Source organism: Schistocerca nitens, chromosome 2, assembly GCF_023898315.1.
Source record: "Schistocerca nitens isolate TAMUIC-IGC-003100 chromosome 2, iqSchNite1.1, whole genome shotgun sequence".
Taxonomy (NCBI): domain Eukaryota; kingdom Metazoa; phylum Arthropoda; class Insecta; order Orthoptera; family Acrididae; genus Schistocerca; species Schistocerca nitens.
Genome location: NC_064615.1, coordinates 463,513,471 through 463,538,500, shown reverse-complemented (window position 1 = coordinate 463,538,500; position 25,030 = coordinate 463,513,471). Strand labels below are relative to the sequence as shown.

General features: G+C 37.4%; 1 protein-coding gene across 1 annotated transcript in view; it reads left to right on the top strand.

The window, feature by feature from the left end:
* Positions 1–25,030, top strand: part of LOC126236353 (phenoloxidase 2-like) — a 173,536-nt gene that overhangs the window by 45,848 nt on the left and 102,658 nt on the right. Inside the window, exon 4 of the mRNA XM_049945583.1 lies at positions 3,390–3,592. Coding sequence (XP_049801540.1) covers positions 3,390–3,592 — 203 coding nt within the window. The remainder of the gene's footprint in view (positions 1–3,389; positions 3,593–25,030) is intronic.

Sequence of the window (25,030 nt, the reverse complement as noted above, 5' to 3'; positions counted from 1 at the left end):
TACATACTGACAATGATCAATCACTCTACAAGATGGCCAGAAGCTATATCAACTATGGTCATCTTGGCTGAGACATGACTAGAAACTTTTTAAATGTATGGATCATCAATTTGGAGTCCTGTCCACAGTGGTTACTGACTGCACATGTCAGTTTGAGAGTGATCTTTTCTCAGAGCTTATGAGATTATGTGGATTCTCCCATCTGCAGACTGTAGGCTACCATCCTGCCAGTAATGGCATAGTAGAAAAACTACAGAGGACTCTTAAAGCTGCACTGATGTGCTGCTAAGAGACATGGACCAAAGCAATGCCGGTAGTGCTACTTGGGTTATGAACTGCTGCAGAAACAGATATTGACCTAGCTCCAAGTCAGTTGGTTTTTGGCCAGCAGATTCATATTCCTGCCAACTTAGTAGATCTACAAAATATAATAATACCTTCAGCTTGTATGTTACAGGACTTCTCACATATATTGCCACATTCAATGCAAAAGCTTCGTCCACAAGTGTCTCTTCATAACGGTACAACATCTGTATTTATTCGTAAGGACCTTCATCAGTGTTCCTATGTATGGTTACAAGCAAATGCATTCAAACCACCATTTTGTCCACCGTATGTTGGACCTTACCGGGTCTTGGGGCATAATACTCATAATTTTTTCATAGAGCAGCAAAACAAGGCCACGGCAGTATCTGTAGAGAGACTAAAGCCAGTGTATGTGACACAAGAAGAGAAGAATGGCAGTGCTGCCTACAGCACATGCAACCACAGACAGTCAGTGTGGTGGAAAGGCATTAACACCTGACAGTACAAAAGTTTTTGAAACTGATGAGATATGCATGAATAGGTGGAGTACAAGCAGCCAGCTGATCATGCAATTATGGTGCCTGTAGAGATTAGCAATGGAAGTCATAACTCTGTGCTCCTACACACTAGATGCCTCAGCTGTGAGTCAACCACAACCACGTGGACAGCAACCAAGACCACGGTCACTGATTATGCAAGTGTTGATACATAATGTGACACCTTGGTCAATGAATGACTGGACTTCATGTAGGAGAGTTCTCCCAAACTGGACATCAAATTTATCCTATGTTTTCTTGGTTCCAGGTGCAGCAGGTATCCATAAAAAGATGTGTATTGTCAGGGAAAGGAAATAACAGCAAGGTTCTGCAGAGTGTCACCACACAGTGGTAACTTCATGGCCCACATTCAGAAATATGTATGTGTGTGTGTGTTTTTTGTACCCCCCTCCCCCCCCCCCCCTCCCCTGATGTGGTAATGTATTACAGTGATATGTGGATTGTCACGAGTTGACAGTAGTCAAGAGATGGTACTGAGGCAGCCAAGTAGATTATGACTTACATTTATTATTAGTATTTACTGGTTGTAAAGGTTTTAATGTTGTTTTTCTCAAGAGAAAATTTTCGGTTTTTGTTTGATATGCACTAGTTATCTAGTAATTACAGAATATAGAGAACTGCTACAACAGTACCAGTATTTACTGCTGCTTCTTGTTGATCTGTTATAGTATCAGTATGACCTCTGCAGTATTAGTTTACAGTTATTTCATGGTCACTTTGAAATGCTTCCAACTCAACTTACAATTGTACAGTAAATTGGAAATGCATCATCAGTGCACTTGGAAATTTTTGAATATTTGCTGTCCCTATACATGAAGATTTTTCAGGGTGATACAACTCACAACAACATTTAAGTACTTGTGTAACACAAGCAAGTTACAATAATCAGTGACTACCATATAAATATGTGCATAGAAAGTGCAAAATTACAATATATTCATCATTTACCACAAAATCAGTTGATGATATTTTTGTAATACAGATACATTCAACATAAAATGGCATTGGTTGGTAAATATGGACAGTCATTCAATGGCAAGAAACAAATCAAAAGAATTAGCCTCCATTGACAGACAAATATAGCCTTAATTAAATTTAACTCCTTTTACAAGAAATTCTTCAGATAAAAATATATTACTATATTAAGTTAGCAGTGTGACTAGTTGCATAATAATTCATAGACATATAGTATCGTACACAGTCTCCATTTCTTTACTTCTCTTTTTCTATTAAAACTGAAATAAACAAATTAGCTCATATTAGTATGAACAAATAGTTTATTTACTCGATTTTTGCTGATTCCATATTTGTTGCTCTGTAAACTGCCATGTGCATCTCCAGTATCATTTTTCTGATGCAAATATGCTATACTAAACTACCTAAAGTATTTATAATGTAAAAATGCTCAACTTGTGCTGCAATTCAGAGTGACAAAATTTAAATTCTGTGGGTCAATATGTTGCAAACACAAATTTGATTGAAAACCAGAATGAATTTTCACTCTGCTGTGGAATGTACACTGATCAGACTCTTCCTTGTACCCTAAAACTGTGTACCAGACTGGAACCCAAACCTGGTACTTTCACTAGCAGTTGTTCTACCAACTGAGCTATCCAGGCAGGACTCTCATCCTGCCCTCACAGCTTTTCTTCCTACAATATCTCTTCTCATTCTTTCCAAACTTAATAGACATTTTTGCACATATCTTACAACACTAGAACATCTAAAAGAAAGTGTACTGCAGGGAAATTGCTTAGCCAAAGCTTAGAAGATTGTCTCCAGAGTGAATTTTCATTCTGCAGCAGAGCATGTTCTGATTTGAAACTTCCTTGTAGATTAAAACTGTGTGCTGGATTGAGACTTTAACATGGGACCTTTGTCTTTTGTGGCCAAGTGCTCTGTGTGGCCAGGTGCTCTGCCAACTGAGAAGCCAAGTGTGACATGATCTGGCTTTGCACCCTTACTTCTGTCAGCAAAGGTCCCAGGTCCAAGTCTCAGTCTGTCACACAGTTTTAATCTGCCAGGAAGTTTCAGTACTTAAAACCCTTTATTCCTTACAGTAATATATTTGTAAACATTAAGAAACTTTCTTCCTTCATTCATCATAGGTGTGGTTAGTTTTGGCTGGCCGGGGTGGCCGAGCTGTTCTAGGCGCTACTGTCTGGAACCGTGCAACCACTATGGTCGCAGGTTCTAATCCTGCCTCGGGCATGGATGTGTGTGCTGTCCTTAGGTTAGTTAGGTTCAAGTAGTTCTAAGTTCTAGGGGACTGATGACCTTAGAAGTTAAGTCCCATAGTGCTCAGAGCCATTTTTTTTGTGGTTAGTTCTGCTTTTTACCCCATATTAAATTACAGTTTTACACTCACACAATATACAAAAGTTAGCAACTTAAATAGCAGAGCAAAATATTTTAATTAATTACCTGAGACACTTCATGTTGTGTAATCTGTCAGAAGTTTGTATGTGCCATCTAACCCAAACAAAATGTATCTTTAGTACTAATTTTTTGTTTTTGTGTAACCAGGTTCCAATAGAAATTCCAAAGGATTACACTGCTTCAGATCTTGAGCCTGAGCACCGAGTTTCATATTTCCGTGAAGATATTGGCTTGAATCTAAATCACTGGTATTTTCATCTGATATACCCATTTTCTGGACCTCGTAAGATTGTGAATAAAGATCGCCGTGGTGAATTATTCTACTATTTCCATCAACAAATTATTGCCAGGTTAGGCTGCATCTTCTTTTTTTACAGGCTGCATAATTTGCTGGAAATTTTAAATGTAATAAATTATGTAATGCTGTTATTAGCAAAATATCATAATGCTTCAACTTTATCCTGCAATCTAGGGTTTAAAAATGGATAATGATTTCCAGTTCTTGATTGTGATATTTGACCTTGAGTTGAAGACAATTCAAGGTTTAGTGTCAGCCTTAAAATAACCAGCAGTGATGGTGTGTATAGATGTTAGCCTGGTACAGAATAATTAAAACAAAAACAGTTTTTCTCAAAGTATTGCACTTAATATTTTATAGTAATAATTCTTAATCGATTACATTGTAAAGTACACCTACAGAGTTTCTAAGTGGTTTGGGTCAGGTGATTGATGGGGGGATAAGGAGAGGATCCAAAAGCAAATACATACTGAAATATATTGCATACTATGAATTCTGGGGGTTACAGAGTGCAATCCAGGAACATCTGACTGGGGAATCTGTACTGGAGACATTATTCTGAAAATATATAGAAAGCAGCGAACCACACATAATACCAGATATAGAAGGTACACCAAATCCAAAACTGATGGTAGTGAGATTCTTTGAGGAAAATGTAGGCGTATGTTGAAACAATACGGTAATGGCAAATGGAGGAAAACTGCAGTATATAAGAAACTCAAATTTACTGAGATTGAAACTGAAGCTGTATGTGAGACTTTAAACAAGACTCAGTATCACACATCGGCATAAGCTTTCAACTGGATATTTTTATCAACTATCAGATTCAGCTCTAGAAACACTTGAAACTTTAGAGAAAACACTAGTTACCAGTACGTCAGATCCTCATTCATGCTGTCATCATTAGAAGAGACTTTAATATCCCATTAATCAATCAGGATAATTACAGTTTTGTAAATGGTGGATTTAATAAGCCATCCTGTGAAACAAACATCTGAAAACTGTCTTGAACAGATAGCTTGAAAGTTCATTCATGTTGGAGATATATTGAATGTAATGGAAACAAACAGACCTGAGTCCCTTGAGGATGTCCACAATGAAATGTATCAGTGACCATGAAGCTGCTGTAGCAATAGTGATTACCAAAATACAAAGGGCAAATAAAAGAAGTAGAAAGATTTACATTTCAGCAAACTTAATAAATAGGTGGTAGTGTCACATCCCAATAAGAAACTTGAAACATTTAGCTCTGGGCAGCAGCTCATAGAGATACTGTGCCTGAAGTTTAGGAGAATAGGATAGTTCACTGTTGAAGGAATCCTCCAAGGAATACAGTCTCTATAAAGAAATAACAACTACTGAATAACAAGCATGAAACAAAGCATACAACTACAGATAAAGAGATGCTGAATAAACTCCCTTTGGCTGTCAAAGGGCATTGTGTGAAGTCTTAATTGATATCACAGAGGGTATAATTGAAAAATCTCTCACAAAACCCAAAGAAATTTTGGTCATTTGTAACAACTGTTAGCGACACTGAAGTTATGAGATGAGACAGCAACTGAAATTATGGGTAACAAAGCAAATGTAGAAAGAGAAGAGTAGATTATTTACATCATGCACAGAGGCATTTAAGCAACTATTCGTCCTATGCTCCATATATGAATGGAATGGAAAGAGTCTCTGATAACTGATACAAAACAAAGTTCCCTGTGTCATGCACTTCACAGTTGTTTGCAGAATATGTATGTAAATGTAGATGTTGATTAGGTTTAGGTAAATATTCTGTACTTGTTTGATAAATAATTGTTTGAGGAAGTGGAAAATACCTACCCCTGTGCCAATGTTCTCATTGTGATGTCAGACATAGGCTCCCATCTTCTTAACATTTATAACATCCCATCTTCTTAACATTTACAATATCATGGTGAGAAATAAACAGAATACTGAGCATGTATATTGGAATTACATAGTGATCTGTACTGGAACCACTGTCTATGTGAATGACCTGAGCTTCAATAATGAAGGGTACAAAACAAACCTATCAGGTGATGACATGATATGTACAGTAAAAGCTGAAATAAGACAATATTGAAGAAATAATAAATACTGCTAAAATAGAGCACAAAATAGATATACCAAAGACTCCAATATTACAATTGATAACTGACTTGCAGTAAATAATAAAGAGATCAGGTTATTAGGTTTGTGGATACAGAATAATATGAAATCAGATAACCATGTGACACATGTCAGCACCCTGTCAAATAAAAGGTTTTATTTTGTTTGTGCTGATGTGTGAGAAATAATTTGCTTTAATAATCCTCATTGCTGCAAATGTGAATTATCTGGTTACTTATTAGTTATCATTTTGGGTTCAATTGAAATCAATACATATACAGAGGAAGATCTTTTTTCTAATTCCCAAAAAATGATTTCAATCCTAAGAATTTGTAACAAAGTTATTGTGACAGATTCAAAATGCTTAATACAAACATTATTCCCACAGAGAAAACTGAACCTAAGATAAGTAATCTGCATTACCTTTGGTATTCAGGTTATGTAAAACCTTGAATAAAGTTAATATAGAAGAATACTCACATTGTTACAATATTCATAACCCCATAATCATCTCCAAACATGGCCATGGATTTCCAGTACAAGGAATCACGTCCTTTTTGCCAACAGTCTTGTGAAATGGGGCAGAGGAGTGGACAAAGTTTCAGGCCAGCTTGTTGCCCTTGGTATGGGAAATGGTCCCAGAGTGTGTAAGAATCAGCAATTGTTAACCCTGTGAGGATGCAGAAGGCAGTGGAAACCACTCCATTAAAGTCACATAGATGTCTTCCACAATACATGTGACCTGTGATCTTTGGTAATTCGATAATTTATTTGCATGAAACATGTAATTCCATGCATAACAATTGGTATTACAATACATACAACAGTATACAATCAAACATTATTTTATAGTGGATACTCATGTATACAGTCTAAATTAGTTTACATTATAATAATTAGAATTTGGTTTCTATGGTAGGCTGTTGTAGCACTGCTCAGTGAGCCATGATTTTAGATTTTTTTCCCCCCACCAGTCAACAGCTTCAAATATGAGGGTAATGCCAAAAGTAAGGTCTCCTATTTTTTTTATGAGTACGTAGACCTGTTTATTTCTACAATGGTTTACATCAGTTTACAGCTTGAACATTTAGCTATTTTTCAATATAATCACCATTTCTGCTGATGCATTTTTGTAGATACTGTGGCAGTTTTTGTATGCCCATGTCATACAAGCCCGCCACTTTGCTGAAGAAGGATGCTGAAAACTGGTGTGATTGTTGCTTGGTCTCAAGTCTAAAGTGGTATACCCAGAAATTGGGTTCAGAAAGTTGTCCTGTTCGGCTGTAAGTTGGTGAAGAAATGCGTGGGAAGCATTAACTTGGTGCCGCATGTGGTCTTCAGTCAGCAAGCGTAGCATCCATCTTGCACACACCTTCTGGTAGTTCAATCTTTCCTTTAAAATTCTATGGGTGGTGCCTCAGGAAACCTCAGGAACTAACGTGCAGAGATCATTCAGGGTGATCTGCTGATCTTCACGCATGCTTTGCTCAACCTTCAACACTGTCTCCTCAGAAACTGACGGTCTCCCACACCTTTGTTGAATTTCGGTCCTATCAGCTGCAAACTCTTTACATCACTTACTAACATCCATGCATGACTCACCATACACTTCCACCAATTGGTGATGGATTTCAATTGGTGCAGTGCCCTTTGCAGTCAAAAACCGAATAACTGCGCACAATTCGCACTTGGCAGTAACATCCAACAGGAGCTCCATTCTCAATGGCTGCCAAGCCAAGACTGAGCGCCTCAGCACGGTGTGCACATGTTTACACAAAGTGCATGAAGCACTCTTCATAACAGTGTGACCAACTGCCACACAAACAGAGTTCTGTACTCATAAAAAAATAGGAGACCTTACTATTGGGATTACTCTCGTATGTTGCTCTTTTAAGGTATGTACTGTTCACAGTTTTTTTCAGTCTCCCACTTACAATATGATATTTTTTTACTTGTCTGGTGTAATGTGCATGAATTTCTGCATTATGACACATATATTTCTTATCTTCTACAGCTAGTATTATTGTTTCAAACACAAGCATAGAATATAACAACGAGAATAATCAGTTACTGATAATATGATGTAAATGGATAGATAAAAAACCTACTCACATAGTTGGGCAGGAGAACGCAAAGGATTTAACTTTTACAAGCTTTTGGAGCCAGTGGCTCCTTCTTCTGGTAGAAGAGTTGAAGCGGAAGGAAGAGCGGTGAAGGAAAAGTGGTACAGTTCAGGAAACACCCAGAACCCTGGGTTAGAGAGGACTTACCAGACTGGATGAGAAGGAAAGAATGATTTTTGGAGACTGCACTGGATGAGATTTGAAAACCTGAGAGCTTAAAGGTGGAAGAACGAGTTAATAAGAGTGAATAGCTAAGTGCGTTGTACGTAACACAGGAGGGAGGGCAGACGGTGAAAAATTGACAAGTCAGATAATGAAAGATGTAGGAAACTACAATGGTGTGAAGAAAGGAATAGCTACTGTGAATAAATGCTGAGGTGGAAGGAATTAATGTTAATTAAGGCCAGGTGGGTGGCGAGAACCAAGGACATGTTGTAGTGTTAGTTCCCACCTGCAAAGTTTTGAGAAACTGGTGTCTGGGGAATGAATCGACATGGCACATATGGTGAAGGAGTCACCGAGATCATGACTGTCATGTTGTACATCATGCTCTGCTACAGGATATTGTGTGTGGCCTGTATACATCCTCTCCCTATGCCCATTCATCCTGACTGATAACTGGGTGCTAGTTATGCCAGTGTAAAAGGCTGGACAGTGTTTACATAACAGCTGGTATATGAAGCATTGTTTCACAGGTGGCTCTCCCTTTCATAGCATATGTTTTGCCAGTTTCAGGGCTGGAGCAGGTGGTGGTAGCAGGGTGCATAGGGCAAGTCTTGCAGAGGGGTCGGTTACAGGGGCAGGAGCCATAGGGTAGGGAGATGGGTGCAGAAGGAGTATAGGGTCTGACAGCAATTTTGCAGAAATTGGGAGGGTGACGAAAAGCTATCCTAGATGCAGTGGGCAAAATCTCATACAGATTGGATCTCGTTTAAGCGCATGATTTTAGGGAGTCACGGCCTTGTCAAAGTAGCTGATGGATACATTTAAGACCAGGATAGTACCGGGTGACAAGTGGTGTGCTTTGAAGGTGTTTTCTGGAGGGATCAGCAGTACCAGCATTGGATGTGATGGCCCGGGAAATCTGCTTTTGAACTAGGCTATTGGGAAAATTAAATCCTGTGAAGGCTGAAGTGAGAGTGGTGGTGTGTTGCTGTACAGAGTCTGCATCCAGACAAATACATTTGCCTCAGATGCCAAGGCTGTATGGGAGGGAATATTTGACATGGAAATGATGGCAACTGTCAAACTGTAAGTACTGTTGTCTGTTAGTAGCTTTGATGTTGACGGAAGTGTGTGTAGCTGGCCTTCGGTGAGGATGAGATCAGCATCAAGGAAAGTAGGTAATGCAATTAATCCAGGGAAGGAGAGTGCCTTGGATGAGAGGTTGAGAACACTGTATTGTTGTGACTGGTTCTTGTGATTATGAATTATTACTGGGATGGGAGGCAGTGATGAAGGCTGGGATGTTAAGGGGCTTCGGAATGCCCTATACTTGCAATGTTAAAATAACGCTTATAAATTACATCTTTCCTCACAAAGTATTTGAGGTAGGAAGTTGAACTTTTTACAGATTATTTATTGGAATATGGGCTACAACCTAACACAGGGATTTTACAAAATTTTAGTTCAGTTATTAAAGATGATTTTTTTTCAATTGTAATGAAAATTCACAACATTTTTTTGCAATTTTTTATTTATATATTCAAAAATATACAGTTTTTTGGAAAAAGGCTTTGTTAAATTATGCAGAAGGTACTGTGTAACATTTACTGAAAGTTTGAAACAAATATGTTTGGAAGATCCTTAGAAAACATGTAGTTAGTATGAGAAAATAAAAGTTTTGGGAATCGAGCGACAAAGATTGGATTAACTTTCTAGTGCATTCCAGGTCCATAGGATGGATTATCTTCATCCTCTGCAAACTCCTCCTCCAGCTTCCTCTTGTTCCTCCTCCTGTTTACTCTTGCTTGTATTTCTAGACTCTTTACAGCCCTGTCTGCAGCCCGAAGGCGTTCCTTGACTAAAGCAAGCATCGCTCGTACCATGTTAGAACCTATCTTCATTCCCATATTTCTAAATACCTTGCACCTTACAATGTTGCCGTCATTAAAAGTCGCAACAGCATCATACACACCAAAGTGAAGTGTTTCTATTCCAACAAATACAGTCTTGGGGATTCTCGACCATATAACACTATTTACACTTTCATTGGGGTTTTGAGTTTTTCCGTGAATACACTTTTTCAACAGTTCAGGTGCTGCTAAGTCTCTGAAAATAGGTTTTATCACCTCCATTATTGCATGAGGCAGACTATGCTTATGAGTGTACACTTCACCAGTTAGCAATCCTTTGTTATATTTACACCAACTGTCTTCTTCTTTGGGACACAAGCTATGTTGGGGATTTTCATCGTCTTTATTGTTTACAGTAATAACACATACCTTTGGCTCTCCAACATTTCTCCTTTTCTTAAAAGCCTTCAGAGGATTTCTAATAACTTTACTTTCAGTCATTATTATACTTCAACAAAACAGAGACTCAAGAAACAGAATTAATTACGAATATTTTCGAGATAACGACAGAGTAAATAAACATGAAACAATCGACAATCACACCAGCGATATATATTGAACCATCACAGGTTAGCCACAACACATACTTTATCACACATCACTAAAATATACCTGATGAACATGGACGTTAATAATAACACCATTTGACAACAGTTTAACAGCGCCACAGTGGGTCACGCCCATGTAGAACACATTTCAAAAAAAATTTAAAGATAGTTGTATTCTTCGGAATTGAATAAATTATATATCTATTAAAAGGTAATAGTCTGCAGATTCAGAAAACGCAAAAAAGTAAAAATTGAACTTTTCATGATTTTGAGCCTTTCTGGAGCCCCTTAAGGAGGTTGGCCAAGCTCGGCTTGTAGAAGAGGAGTTGTGGTTGATGGTGTGGCTGTTTGGGGAGCTGCAGAGGGACAGGAAGGGAAACACCACTGTTGAAGTTGTTTAGGAGAAGTTGGGATGGCTTTTTTAGTTGAAGTTGGACATTTTGTTGCAGTCTGAAGTTGGCTTAGTGGATGATACTATCCAAGGAAACATGAGGGGCAGACTTGCACACACATTGACAATTTCTTGCAGCCATAATAGTTTGCTATCTATGTGTGTACCTAAGAATGTACACTCATTGCAGATTTTCCATAATATATTACTGTCTTGAGAATAAGTACAATTTTGCAAATCTCCAACTCTGAAGGAAATTATGTTTTTGATCATTTTCAGGCTTTGACTTTGCGATATCTACCAAATTTTTTATCTCTATCCCCAGATTAAACATATCATTTACCACACAAAGGCCTTAAGTGTCATTTGCATACACTAAAATGAATGATAATTTTTAAATGTATTTGGGAAGCCATTGATATAGCATATAAAATTGCATGGACCAATTATTGATCCTTGAGTGACACTGAATTTAATATTCCTTACCTTTGATGTGTAACTTTTTAATTTTCCTCCGTTATTGTGTGTGATTGCCGTAAACTATCTTCACTTTTTCAAATAGGATGTAGTAAGATGTAAAAGGTTTTTACTGATGCCATATCTGGCCAATTTTGACAGGAGTACGTCAGGATCAATCCTATCAAAATCCTTTGATAGATCAAGGAAACTCCAGCTACTGATTTTGTCAAGAACTTTGAGCATAAATTGCAGTGCTGCTGTCATGGTGCTTGATCACTCCTAAACCCGTGCTGAAAATCTCCAAGGAGTTTGTGCATAATATTATGCTCTAACATATATTTCAGAACTATTTTTACATTTACACCTGTACTCTGCAAATATCCCTAAGTTGCATGGTAGTGGGTACATCCCACTGTACCAGTTATTAGGGTTTCTTCCTGTTTCATCCATGTATGGAGCATGGGAAGACAGATTCTTTGAATGCATCTGTGCATGCAGTAATTATTCAGATCTTATCCTCATGATCCCTATGTGAAGGATACATACTAGACTACTCATTTAAAGCTGGTTATTGAAACTTTGTTAATAGACTTTCTTGGGATAGTTTATGACTCTCTTCAAGAGTCTTCCAGTCTAGTTCCTTCAGTATCTCTGTGACCCTCTCCCAGAGATTAAACAAACCTGTGACCGTCCATGCTGCCCTTTTCTGTTTATGTTCAATAACCTATGCCAGTCCTATCTGGTACGTGTCCCACACACTTGAACTTTCAGATAGTACTTCATTATAAATAACTGCATCGTCTGCAAAAATTCTGATTCTACTTTTAATATAGTCTGCAAGGTCATTAATATGTTACATGAACAGCAGAAGTCCCAACACAATTCCCTTGGACACACCATAAGTTACTATCCAAGATAATATGGTGCATCCTCCCTACCAAAAAGTCCTCAACCCAGTCATAAATTTCACTTGATACTCCATGTGATGATACTTTTGACAGCAAGCGTAGGTGTGGAACTGAGTCAAATGCTTTTTGGAAGTCAAGAAATACAGCACATATGCCGGCTACGGTGGCCGTGTGATTCTAGTCGCTGCAGTCCGGAACCACGGGACTGCTACGGTCACAGGTTCGATTCCTGCCTCGGGCATGGATGTGTGTGATGTCCTTAGGTTAGTTAGGTTTAAGTAGTTCTAAGTTCTAGGGGACTGATGACCTAAGATGTTAAGTCCCATAGTGCTCAGAGCCATTTGAACCATTTTAACCAGCACATACATGATGGACTTGATCTGAAGCTTTCAGTCTGTCATGGGAGAAAAGTGCGAGTTGGGTTTCACGTGATTGATGTTTTTGAAATCCATGCTGGTTGGCATTGAGGAGGTCATTCTGTTCAAGGTACCTTATTGTGTTTGAGCTCAGAATATCTTCTAAGATTGTACAACAAATTGATGTCAAGGATACTGGATGCTAGTTTTGTGGATCACTTCTACTACCCTTCTTGTAGACGGGTGTGACCTGTGCCTTTTTCCAAGAAGTGCACATATTTTTTTGTTTGAGGGATCTATTATAAATTATAGTTAGAGGAGGCATAACTCAGTTGCAGATTTATGTTAGAAGAGGGGGTAACTCAGGCACAAATTCAGTATAGAAACTGACAGGGATTCCTTTAGGTGCCAGAGCTTCACTCAATTTTAATGATTTCATCTGTTTGTCAACACCACTGACACTAGTACTTATTTCATTCATCTTTTCAGTGATACAGGGATTAAATTGGTGCAATATTCCTGAGTTTTCCTTTGTAAAGGAACATTTGAAAGTGGACTTCAGCATTTTAGGTTTTGCTTTCCTACTGTCAATTTCAGTCCTTGTCTTATCCACTGTGGACTGGAGTAAGACTGTTGATAGTTTTAATAAATATGGGCAATTCAATATCCATATTTATAAGAATATCATTATTGGCCCTTGATATACTGAAAAGAATATACCAGTCTATTGAAGGAAAAAAATATAGATGTACTGACCTATAAAAGTATTGGCTGCACATAGTAGATATGCTGCCAGTTTTATGGATGTAAATTTAAGTAATGATTTGTTATTAGATATTCTGTACATCAACATGCTATCAGCCTGCTTATCCTCCTAGAGCAAATGCTAATGATGGTAACTGCATGTAAATGGCACAATAAAAGATGTCTGATGATTCCATTGTTTGGTTTCATCACATATCTAATTTGTCCAGAACACTTCATGGCACCAGCGACCTAGCAGTTGTAGTATCAAAATTGCATGGTGAAGTTAAACGTTGCAGTTTCTGTTGATAGCACTGAGCATTGATTATGTCCGCATTTCCCCTCACACACCTCCGACCACCACAAAGACCAATCTCGTCATTTAGCTTTTCATTCATCTTTTCAACAATTGGTTTTGAAGAATGCCAATGTTATGAAATAGCACACTAGTTGCGTTAGAAATTTGTTTTTTTAATATAACTGGTGTGCTATTTCTTCACGTTGGAAATCTCATTAATCCAGTCACACAGCCACCCCGCAGAGCAATTGGACTAATTCTTTGTGCCACATATAATTGCTTCACACAGTCAAAGAGAAAGACTGGATATGATGAGAGCTCAAAAAGTGGTAAGACTTCTTCACACAGTGGAAGTAAAATTATATTCTACTACAATTTCAAATGCATAATTTCATAAGACAGTTCCAAATATTTACCAAAAACTGCTAAAAAAATATAAAGTAAAATAAAAATATCTGTAGTCGATATAGCCATTTCTGTATTCATATATGGGGGGAAAATAGATCATTGATATATATCAATATATTTTGGGAGATGCATCAATGAATATTCTAAGTTATGTTGGCATTTTTTAAGGAAAAATGGGGAAATTTCTTCCCAGCCAGCAGATTTTATTGTTTTTACATTCTGTGATGAGCTGCAAAATATCTTTGAGTTCAACTTCAGGCAGTTGATCTGGGTTAGAGTTGACCTCAGCATGATTTCCATGTACATTATCTGTAGTACAAAAGTCAGTTTGTATTAAGTAATCATTAAAAATGTTACTTATCTCCTGAGAATTGGTGACAATTTCGTTATTGGATATCTGTATGTTGATGTTATCTTTTAGTTTTGTTTTATTGTCTCTTACTTTGCTTACTGTTGATCAGCAGGTCTTTGAGATACAATCTGAATTTTGTATTTTTGGGTGAATCTTTTTCAGCCTTCCATCTTTTATCAAATTCTACAGGTCTTGACTGTAGTTCCTTATTCTTATTTACATTTATCTTTCTTATAGGAATAGACTTATTTAGATGAAAAGAAAATGTATCTAGGAAGGCATCCCATTTATTATTTACTCGTTGGGCTTGTATACTAAATGCCTAGATTCCTGATAAGCTCTCTCTCAGTTTGGCATTATTGATAACAGAGAGAGTTCTTGTATATTCATAAAGTTTTTAGTTTTATACAAGGATCTCCCTTTAGTACTTATGGTTTGCCTAGGCAGTCAGAGGTGTGACCATTTACAACAGCAGCTATAACAATATTTTCACAATTGGTAATAACATGGCCTATAGAGCTTATACTAGTTGGTGTGTGATTCTAGTTGGTATGTCTCGTAACAGATCTTTTATATCACAAGAACATATACAGTTTTTAACGCATTTGCTCTCTTGGGAATCATGTAAAGTGTTAAAATTAATATCTCCCAATAGCATAATATTATAATATATTGTCGCTAGGCAATGAAAACCTCGTAACTCAAATTGGTCAAATTTTACAGGAGAAACAAAAAACTAATTATAGAAATCACATGAGGACCTGATTAGTTAAATGTAGTGGTTTCTGCTACACCATATGGATCCGGTCATTGGTACATAAGACTTTATTATGCACTTCAAATTGTCTGCTGGTTTTTGGAGTTACGAGGTTTTCACAGTTATTTTTTTGGTAGTGATGGAGATAAGAGGCATGTAACGAGTGCACGGTTAAGAATTGAAATGACCTTGTTTTAAAAAAACTTACTTAAATTTTACATTATTTGTGTATTATGAAACGTCTGTAATGATACATTGTTACAGATATAAAGTGAAATGAATAATTTCACTTGGATCAAAATATTGGAATCTGGATGTTAATAAATTGCAGTGTTTAAAAAACATAGAAACAATGTTGTTAGCTTTAATTAACCTTTTCTTACTGTAAACATTTGTGCAGTTTATTAACATTTATTATTGTTACTATTGCTGCTACACTGACAGTCATAGGTGGCTGTAAACAAGTTTAATTTCGGCTGCATTTTTTTATGCACGGACATGTTCTCTCATTACAAATGTGAGGCAGTGTGTCATAAAATGAATGCACGTCCTTAGGAAGGACCAGCTGTAGTTGTTGCAAATGCGTAAACTTTTCTGCGCTGATCTTTAGTGGTGAACTGTAGAGAGGGGGCACTGTAAGTGAGCTGGGTATGTTTGACATCCTTCTTTGAAGTGGTTCCCATGTATCGCTGAATTTCAATTTATATTCCATTTTTCCGGAGGGATCATACTTGAGACACCGCATATCAGTCACTGTTGGATCCCCAATTTTGGATCCTGGCCGAATAGATGAATACAACGAGAGTTTATCATAGGACTTGAAAAACGTGTGGTCCAAATAATTGACAACATAAGGTCTAGGACTTTGTCTTGTGGTAGCACAAACTTCTACATAGCCAGCAGGAGTATAAATGTGTCTGTTTTTTAACTTCCTTTCTATGGTGGAGTGCATAGAATCACACTCCATTTGAGTGTGACCTTTCTCCAGAAATTTTTGCACTATTGTAATGCCTTTCTGATTGGCGAGATAAGCCAGTGCATTACTCATGACTGAGTTTCGATTCTGGTACGTGCATCCGTCGCTATAGAAAATAGCTTCTGAATCATTTTGGACGTACGTTTCTATAAAATGCACGAGTATACTGGCAAATTCTGAAGCTGTTAGTCCACCTTCACTCTCGTGCCAAAGGTAACAATAACCATCGTTACTTTTTAAATCATAGATGGTAAAGTTGTGGACCTTCAGTTTGCTTTTATAGTACAGTGCAGATGCTTTTAGTCTGGGAGAAAGGAGAAGTGCTTGAAGGTCCATTGTAAACACTCTAGCTGATCCTAATTTATCACTGTTTTTCGCTTCCCTTGCCTCAGTTTTTTGGACCATATGCAAAGAGTATTCATTGTCTGAGAGATTGCCTGTCTGGTGAGAACAACAAAGATCGCACTGGTCCTTTTTAGGCGAAAATAAGTTAAGATTATTTTCATCGAATACCTCGCAGAACTGTTTGTAAGCAGCTGGGATTTGTCCTCTTTTCTTGCAAAATTGTATATATTCCCTATGTAGTTCTGATTTACTCTGCCAGTTAGGTTCCAAGTAGAGTTTTGTGGAAGAACGACGGCAGTAATGCGATTCCAGTTTCGGCGACCCTGGAAAAAATTCTGATGCTGATTGTCATCCACCTGAAACTTTCGTTGGTCTCTCCTGCATTTGAGGCCCTTCTGCAAGCGTTCTTCCTGATGCACTAGATGCCCATGTTCTGACACTCCATTCGCCTAAGCACAAAGTATTCAGAAACATAGTCTTGCAGACAGTTTTTCTTTGTCCTTCTACTACAAAATTGTAATATAGTGTGTTAGAATGGTGAGATTTATTAGATTCTGAATTATTTCTGCGTCTTTTAACTGGAACGTAGTAGACATGGCTTCTAACAAAAATTTTTCTTTCACCCCAAGACATATCCTGCCAGAAATGGTTAAATATTCGCTGTCTCTGCTCTTCTGTAATATCCTTGCAATTCCTGTTCCGATTTAAGGAAGACTGTTTACAAGTACATCGTGGTTTCATTTCCCTCCTGCTCCTGCTCATTGTTGGTCTCTTTTTGCCAAACTCATCTTTTTGCATTCCTAAATAATCCTGTCCCCTCATACGTTTTTCTTTCTGCAAACTTTGAAGTGATTGATTGCTTTTCCTTTTACGGCGCTATTTAGTTCTCTTCACTCCCACATCAACTTCATCATCGTCGTCTTCCTTGCTCTTGTTACTGCTATGGTCATTTTCATTTTTATCTGGATCGTACGCATCACTACTGCCACTGGAGATATCATCCTTACTGCTGTGTTCGAAAAGACTTTCAAACTCAGAAGTGGAATTCGCCTCTGTATTGGCTTCTTTTTCCGCATTATCTGTAGTGTAAACCATAACGTCATCAATAACATTTAAATAATTTAATCACCCCAACTTCCAAACAAGGTTCTTACTTCCAGTTACAACAATATAAACTACGGTTTACCTTCATTTTGTAGGTCTACCCTTTCTTTTGGTGTAGGACAAGGAGGAACCTGACTAGAATCTTCTTCCGGTGATTTTATACGATATGATCCGTCGGCTTGTTTCACAAGGTGAAGAGTGAATTTACTCTTTTTACCCATAGCTGAAAACAAAGTAGTTACTGTAGAATGTATAGGATTCTGTTCAGTTCTAAAATTAGAACCTCCTATGTACCAAGCGCATCCTGCTTTACGCGCGATGAAAAACTCGTAAGTCAACATTGTATTTAACGAGGTCATTATTAATTCTGTATATTAAAATACAATACATAAATACCTAGAAATACTAACATGTACCTGTAGCAATAAAGCAGTGTTGGGTCTGTCAGTCAAAAATGTTACTATCACGACAAAAAACATTTAAATCTTGGAGTATGTGTTCGCCCTGCACACTAACAATGGCGATTATCGGAGATACGAGGTTTACAGCACAAACTACATATCGCTGGAGATGTGAGGTTTTCATTATTGCCACTAGATGGCAACACCGTTCAACTCAAAGATGGAAGGTTTCAACAGCCTATGTGGCATAATTTTCTACATTTGGTAATGCAGTTACGTGGATTTCATTGTCAGATGGAGTTACGAGGTTTTCATTGCCTAGCGACGATATTATAATATGTTTCTCCTTAGACATTATACATTTTGTGCATGTGTATCCCTCCTACTATGTATAATTTCCCTCATTTTTTAAAATGTTTCAAATATCAATACTCATCTTACTAAAAGTCTTGGAGCCTAACCTATTTAAGTGAATACCATCTTTCCTCAGACAATTGTTGCTTAAAAATCTATTTGGATCTATAAATATTACTCCAAGATTATTACAGATCTCTTGAATATCCTCACTACGTATGTATCACTCACAGAACTTCTGCAAATTATTCTGCTGGTTACTATTCTTGAAGACCTGTATAGGTTTATTGCAACTGGATTATTTTTCTAGTTTCAATGACAATATCTTTCTTGGTGGTACTATGTAGTGAATTTGTTCCTTTTTGTGCTTCATCTGCACTGATTTGAATTTCAAATATTGTTTAAGTGTTGATTTAATTCATGGATCCTGATCCCAGGATGAATGTAATTCTTGGATGTTCCACAGCATCATTTTTTAGAAGTGAGAAATTCATCATCGTTTTCCTTTTCAGTACTGTGATGACTATATAATTTTTTTCTGTAAGTAACCTTGTTCCAATGATATTTGTTTTTTGATTAAGTGTTTCCACTTTGCACTTCTTCACAAACAGTGGATCTTAAAGGTTCCGAAAATTAGATATCGTCAGTTCATGAGTTTTTCACTGTTAAGTTTGCTATCACATTCTTGCTTCTTTTTAGGAAGGATTTTTCAGTTTCAATTTTTTCACTTAGAGCTTCTGCACAAACCACAAAACTTAAAGATCCAGTAAGAAGTGTCGTATGCTCTCTGGATTGGCAAAAGATTCTGGATTATTTCCTTTTTCAGATCCTTTGGAGGGGCTTCCAAGGGAGAGGTAACAACAAGGAAAGTACTGAATAGACTACGAAAAGGTAGGGCCTAACATTCTGTGAGTTAGAGCATGGAATGTCAGAAGTTTGAACATGGTAGGGAAACTAGGAAATCTGAAAAGGGAAATTCCAAGGCTGAAACTATGTGTACTGAAGGACAGTGAATTGAAACAGAACATTAGGAATTCTGGTCACAAGAAATGGTGTAATATCAACAGCAGCAGAAAATGGTGTAATGAGAGTAGGTTTTGTTATGAATAGGAGGGTTAGACAGAGAGTGAGTTATTTTGAACATTTCATTGATAGGATTTTTCTCCTCACAATCAACAGAAAACCATTACCAGCAACAATAGTTCATTTATACATGCGGACATCACTACATGTAGAAGATGAAGAGAGGGAAAAAGTATATAAGGATATTGGAACAGGTTGTAGGAAGTGGGATAATGTGGCAGTAGGAAGCCACCATTAGAGGTGACACATCTGAATCAAAAGAATACTATTTATTTAAACATAGTATGAGTACATACCATCTAGTGAGTCGCATTGGACAGCTCACACTAAAATCACATTGTGCCGTCCCAAAGAGTTTTCACAGCACTCCTGCAAAAGCTGTTTGGTCATGCTAGGATGAATGTGAAATGTGATAATAATGTAATAATCATTGGGGGACTGGAGTTAGGTAGTAGGGAAAGTGGCAGAAATAGACTTATGAGAGTATATGTGCTTGGTACCAGGAATGAAAGAGAGAAAACAATTGTTTTGTGCAATAAATCTCAGCTAGTAATGTGAATACATTGTACAAAATTCGCTAGAGGAGAAGCTATACTCAGAAAAGGCCTGGATATAAGGAAAGATTCCAATTAGGTAACATCGTGGTCAGACGTAGATTCCAAAATCAGGTATTGGTTTATAAGACATACCCAGGACCAGATACAGACTCAGATCACAATTTAATAATGATAAAAGAGTAGGCTGAATTTTGAGAGAATTGTCCAGAGGAATAAATGTGGAAAGAAGTGGGCTGCTGAAATACTGAGGGATGATGAGATGCATTTGAAGTTCTCTTAAGGTGTAGGCACTGTGATGAATACCACAGTTGGAAATACAACTGAAAGAGGTATGAGCATCCCTAAAAAGGGCGATCACAGAAGTTGGACAGACTGTTGTAGGTATGAGGAGGACATCCGTGAAGAACACTTGAGTAAGAGAAGAAATACTTCAAAGACAAGACAAAATAGCTACAGGAAAAATGTGAAGAATCAAGGAAGACATGGTCACTGAAAGAAATAATATAACATATAGAAAAGTTAAAGCACCTTTTTGTGAAATTAAAAGCAAGATTGGCAACATTTAAAGTCAGTGGAAATTCCATTTTTAAATGTAGAGGATAGAGTGGATAGTTGAAAAGAGTATACTGAAGGCAATCACAAAGGGGAGGATTTATCTGATGATGTCACATAAGAAAAATGGGAATCAATAAGGGAGGTGTAGGGGACCCAGTTGTAGAGTCATTGTTAAATGGAGATTTTGAAGACTTGTAATCCAATAAGACAGAAAGGATAGATAACATTCCTTCAAAGTTTTCAAAATCATTGGAGGAAGTGGCAATGAAATGACTATTCAAGTTGATTTGTGGGACCTACAAGACTGGAGGCATATGATCAGACTTTCAGGTAAATCTTATTATTGTTGTTGTTGTTGTTATCTTCAGTCTGAAGACTGGTTTGATGGAGCTCTCCACATTACTCTAGCCTGTGCAACTACTGCAACTCACGTCCATTTGAACCTGCTTGCTGTACTGATCTATTGGACTCCCTCTACAGTTTTTGTTCTCCATAATTCCTTTGAAGACAAAATTTATGATACCTTGATGTCTCACAACAGGTCCTATCAACCGATCCCCTCTTTTAGTCAGGTTACGCCAGAGATTTCTTTTTTCCCGAATCCTATTCAGTACCTCCTCATTAGTTATGTGATCTCTCCATCTAATCTTTACCAATCTTCTGTAGGGACACATTTCAAAAGCTTCAATTCTATCCTTGTCCAAACTGCTTATCATCCAGATTTCACTTCTGTAGAAGGCTACGTTCAAGACAAATGCCTTCAGAAAAGATTTTCTAAAAGTTAACTTGATATTAGATATTAAAAAATTCCTCTTCTCCATAAACATTTTCCTTGCCATTACCATTCTACATTTTACAGCCTCTCTACTTCGACCATCATCAGTTATTTCATTGCCTGAATAGCAAAACTTGCCTACTACTCTCAGTGTCTTGTTTCCTCATCTAAATCCCACAGTATTGCCTGATTTAATTTCACTGCATTCCATTGTACTTTTTTGCCTTTTGTTAATGTTAATTGTATATCCTCCTTCCAAGACACTATCGTTTCTGCTCAACTGTACTTACAAGTCCTTTGCTGTCTCTAACAGAATTACAATATGACACAAACTGCAAAGTTTTTGTTCCTTCTCCCTGAACATTAATTCCTGTTCCAAATTTCTCCTTGCTTTCCTTCAAAGATTTTTCAATATACAAATTAAATAGCATTGGGGACTGGCAACAACCCTGTCTCACTACCTTCTCAACCATTGCTTTCCTTTAATTCCCTTCAACTCTTATAAGTTCCATCTGGTTTTTGCTCAAGTTGTAAAAAGTCTTTCACTCCTTGCATTTCGACTCTGCTACATTCAGAAATTTAAAGAATTTATTTCAAAATCATAGTCAAATGCTTTCTTCAAGTCTACAGATCATAAACATTGGTTTGCTTTTCTTTAGTAGTGGTGCCAGTATTGCCTTGCATGTTCCAACATTTCCCCAGAAACCAAACTGATCTCCCCCAGAGTTGATCCCTACCAGATTTTTCATTTTTCTGTAAATAGCCCATGGGAGTATTTTGCAACCATTACTTATTAAACTAATAGTTTGGCAATATTCACACCCGTCAGCATCTGATTTATTTGGAATTGGAAAGAGCTTTGGAGGGCTTAAGATCAAATAAGGCAGAATGGATAGATAAAATTCCATTGTAATTTCTAAAATTGTTGGTGGAAGTGGCAACAAAACACCTATTCACTCTGGTGTATATAATGTATAAATCTGGCAATATACCATCTGACTTTCAGAAAAACATCATCCACACAATTCCGAAGATGGCAAGAGCTGACAAGAGCGAGAATTATCTCACAATCAGCTTAATAACTCATGCATCCAAATTGCTGACAAGAATAATATACAGAAGAATGGAAAAGAAAATTGAGTTATGTGCTAGATGACAATCAGTTTGGCTTTAGGAAAGATAAAGGCACAAGAGAGGCAATCTGACATTGCAGTTAATAATGGAAGTGAGACTAAAGAAAAATCAAGACATGTTCACAGGATTTGTCAACCTGGAAAAAGTGTTCGACTATGTAATATGGTGCAAGATGTTCGAAATTCTGAGAAAAGTAGGGGTAAGCTATAGGGAGAGAGAGATCATATACAATATGTACAACAGCCAAGAGGGAATAATAAGAGTGGATGACCAAGAACAAAGTGCTCGTATTAAAAGGGTGTAAGACTAGGATGTAGTCTTTTGCCCCTACTGTTCAATCTGTACATCGAGGAAGCGTGATGGAAATAAATGAAAGGTTCAGGGGTGGAATTAAAATTCAAGGTGAAAGGAAATCAATGATACGATTTGCTGATGACATTGTTATCCTGAGTGAAAGTGAAGAAGAATTACATGATCTGTTGAATGGAATGAACAGTCAATGAGTACAGAGTATGGATTGAGAGTAAATCAAAGAAAGACAAAGGTAATGAGAAGTAGTAGAAATGAGAACAGTGAGAAACTTAATACCAGGATTGCTGGTCACGAAGCAGATGAAGTTAAGGAATTCTGCTACATAAGCAGTAAAATAATGAGTGATGAACAGAACAAGGAGGACATTAAAAGCAAACTAGCAATGGCAAAAATGGGATTCCTGGCCAGGAGAAGTCTACTAATATCAAATATTGGCCTTAATTTGAGGAAGAAATTTCTGAGGATGTATGTCTGGAGTACAACATTGTGTGGTAGTGAAACATGGACTGTGGGAAAACCAGTACAGAAGAGAATCGAAGCATTTGAGATGTGGTGCTACAGATGGATGTTGAAAATTAGGTGGACTAATAAAGTAAGGAATGAGGAGGTTCTGTGCAGAATCAGAGAGGAAAGGAATATGTGGAAAACACTAACAAGGAGAAAGGACAGGATGATATGGCATCTGTTAAGACATGAGGGAATGACTTCCATGGTACTAGAGGGAAAAATTTAAAAAAAGTGCACTCAGAATATCCCACTGTCACAGTTGCATATACATTTGGTTATCTGTATCACTGAGACATACAGGCCACCCTGTCTTGGCAACATCCGTGGTTCACAGGTCAGTTCAGATAAATATCATGCATATAATTCCGAAGAGAGCAGGGGCAGGGAAGGGCAAGAACTATTGCACAATCAGCTTAAGAGCTCATAGATCCAAGTTGCTGATAAAAACAAGTACAGAAGCATGGGAAAGAAAACTGAGGATCTGTTAGATCATAGATAGTTTGGCTTTTGGAAAGGTACAAGAACCATAAAGACAGTGCTGACAGGCTTGATAATAGAAGCAAGACTTGAGAAAAATCAAAGATTTGTCAAATAAGATTTGTCAACCTAGAAATGGCTTTGACAACGTAAAAAGTTGCAAGATGTTTGAAATTCTCAGAAAAACGCTAGTAATCTGTGGGGAAAGATGGTGTAATGTACAATATGTTCATGAATGAAGAGGAAACAATAAGAATGGAAAACTAAGAATAAAGTTCACAGGTTAAAAAGAGAGTTTAACAAGGATGCAGTCTTTTACCCCAACGCTTCAATCTATACATCAAAGAAGCAATGATGGAAATAAATAAAAGGTTTGAGAGTGAGATTAATATTCATGTTGAGAGGATATCAGTGATAAAATTCATACACTGATATCTTTAGTGAAAGTGAAGAAGAATTACAAGATCTGTTGAATGGAATGAACAGCCTAGTGAGTATGGCATATGGATTGAGAGTAAACTGAAGAAAGATAGTAGCAGTGAGGAGTAGCAGAAGTAAGATTAGCAATAAATGTGGTGTAAAAAAGCAGTCAAGCACAGACAAAGAGCACTTCCCTGTGTGTGTGTATGTGTGTGTGTGTGTGTGTGTGTGTGTGTGAGTGCGCGTGCATGCATGCACCAATGCACACGCATGTACATATGTGCAAACACACACACACACACACACACACACACACACACTCACACACACAGGGAAGTGCTCTCTGTCTGTGCTAGTCTGCTTTTTTACACCAAGTTTATTGCGAATCTTACTTCTGCTAATCTTACTTGTACTACTGACAAGGAAAAGCAACAGGATGTTACAACATTTGTGAAGACATTATGGAATAACTTCCATGGTACTAGAGAGAGCTGTAAAGGGTAAAAACTGTAGAGGAAGATAGTGATTGGAATACATCAAGCAATTAATTAAGGAAGTAAGTTGCAAGTACTACTCTGAGATGAAGAAGGGGGCACTGGAGAGGAATTTGTGGTGGGTCCACCAGAGTAGTACTTGCAACTTACTTCCTTAATTAATTGCTTGATGTATTCCAATCACTATCTTCCTCTACAGTTTTTACCCTTTACAGCTCTCTCTAGTACCATATAAGTTATTCCATAATGTCTTCACATCTGTCGTACCATCCTGTTGCTTCTCCTTGTCAGTGTTTTCCATATATTCCTTCCCTCACCAGTTCTCCCAAGAACCTCCTCATTCCTTACCTTATCATTCCCCCCAATTTTAAACATTCTTCACTAGCATCACATCTCAAATGCTTTGACTCTCTTCTTTTCCATTTTTCCCACAATCCATGTTTCACTATCATAAAC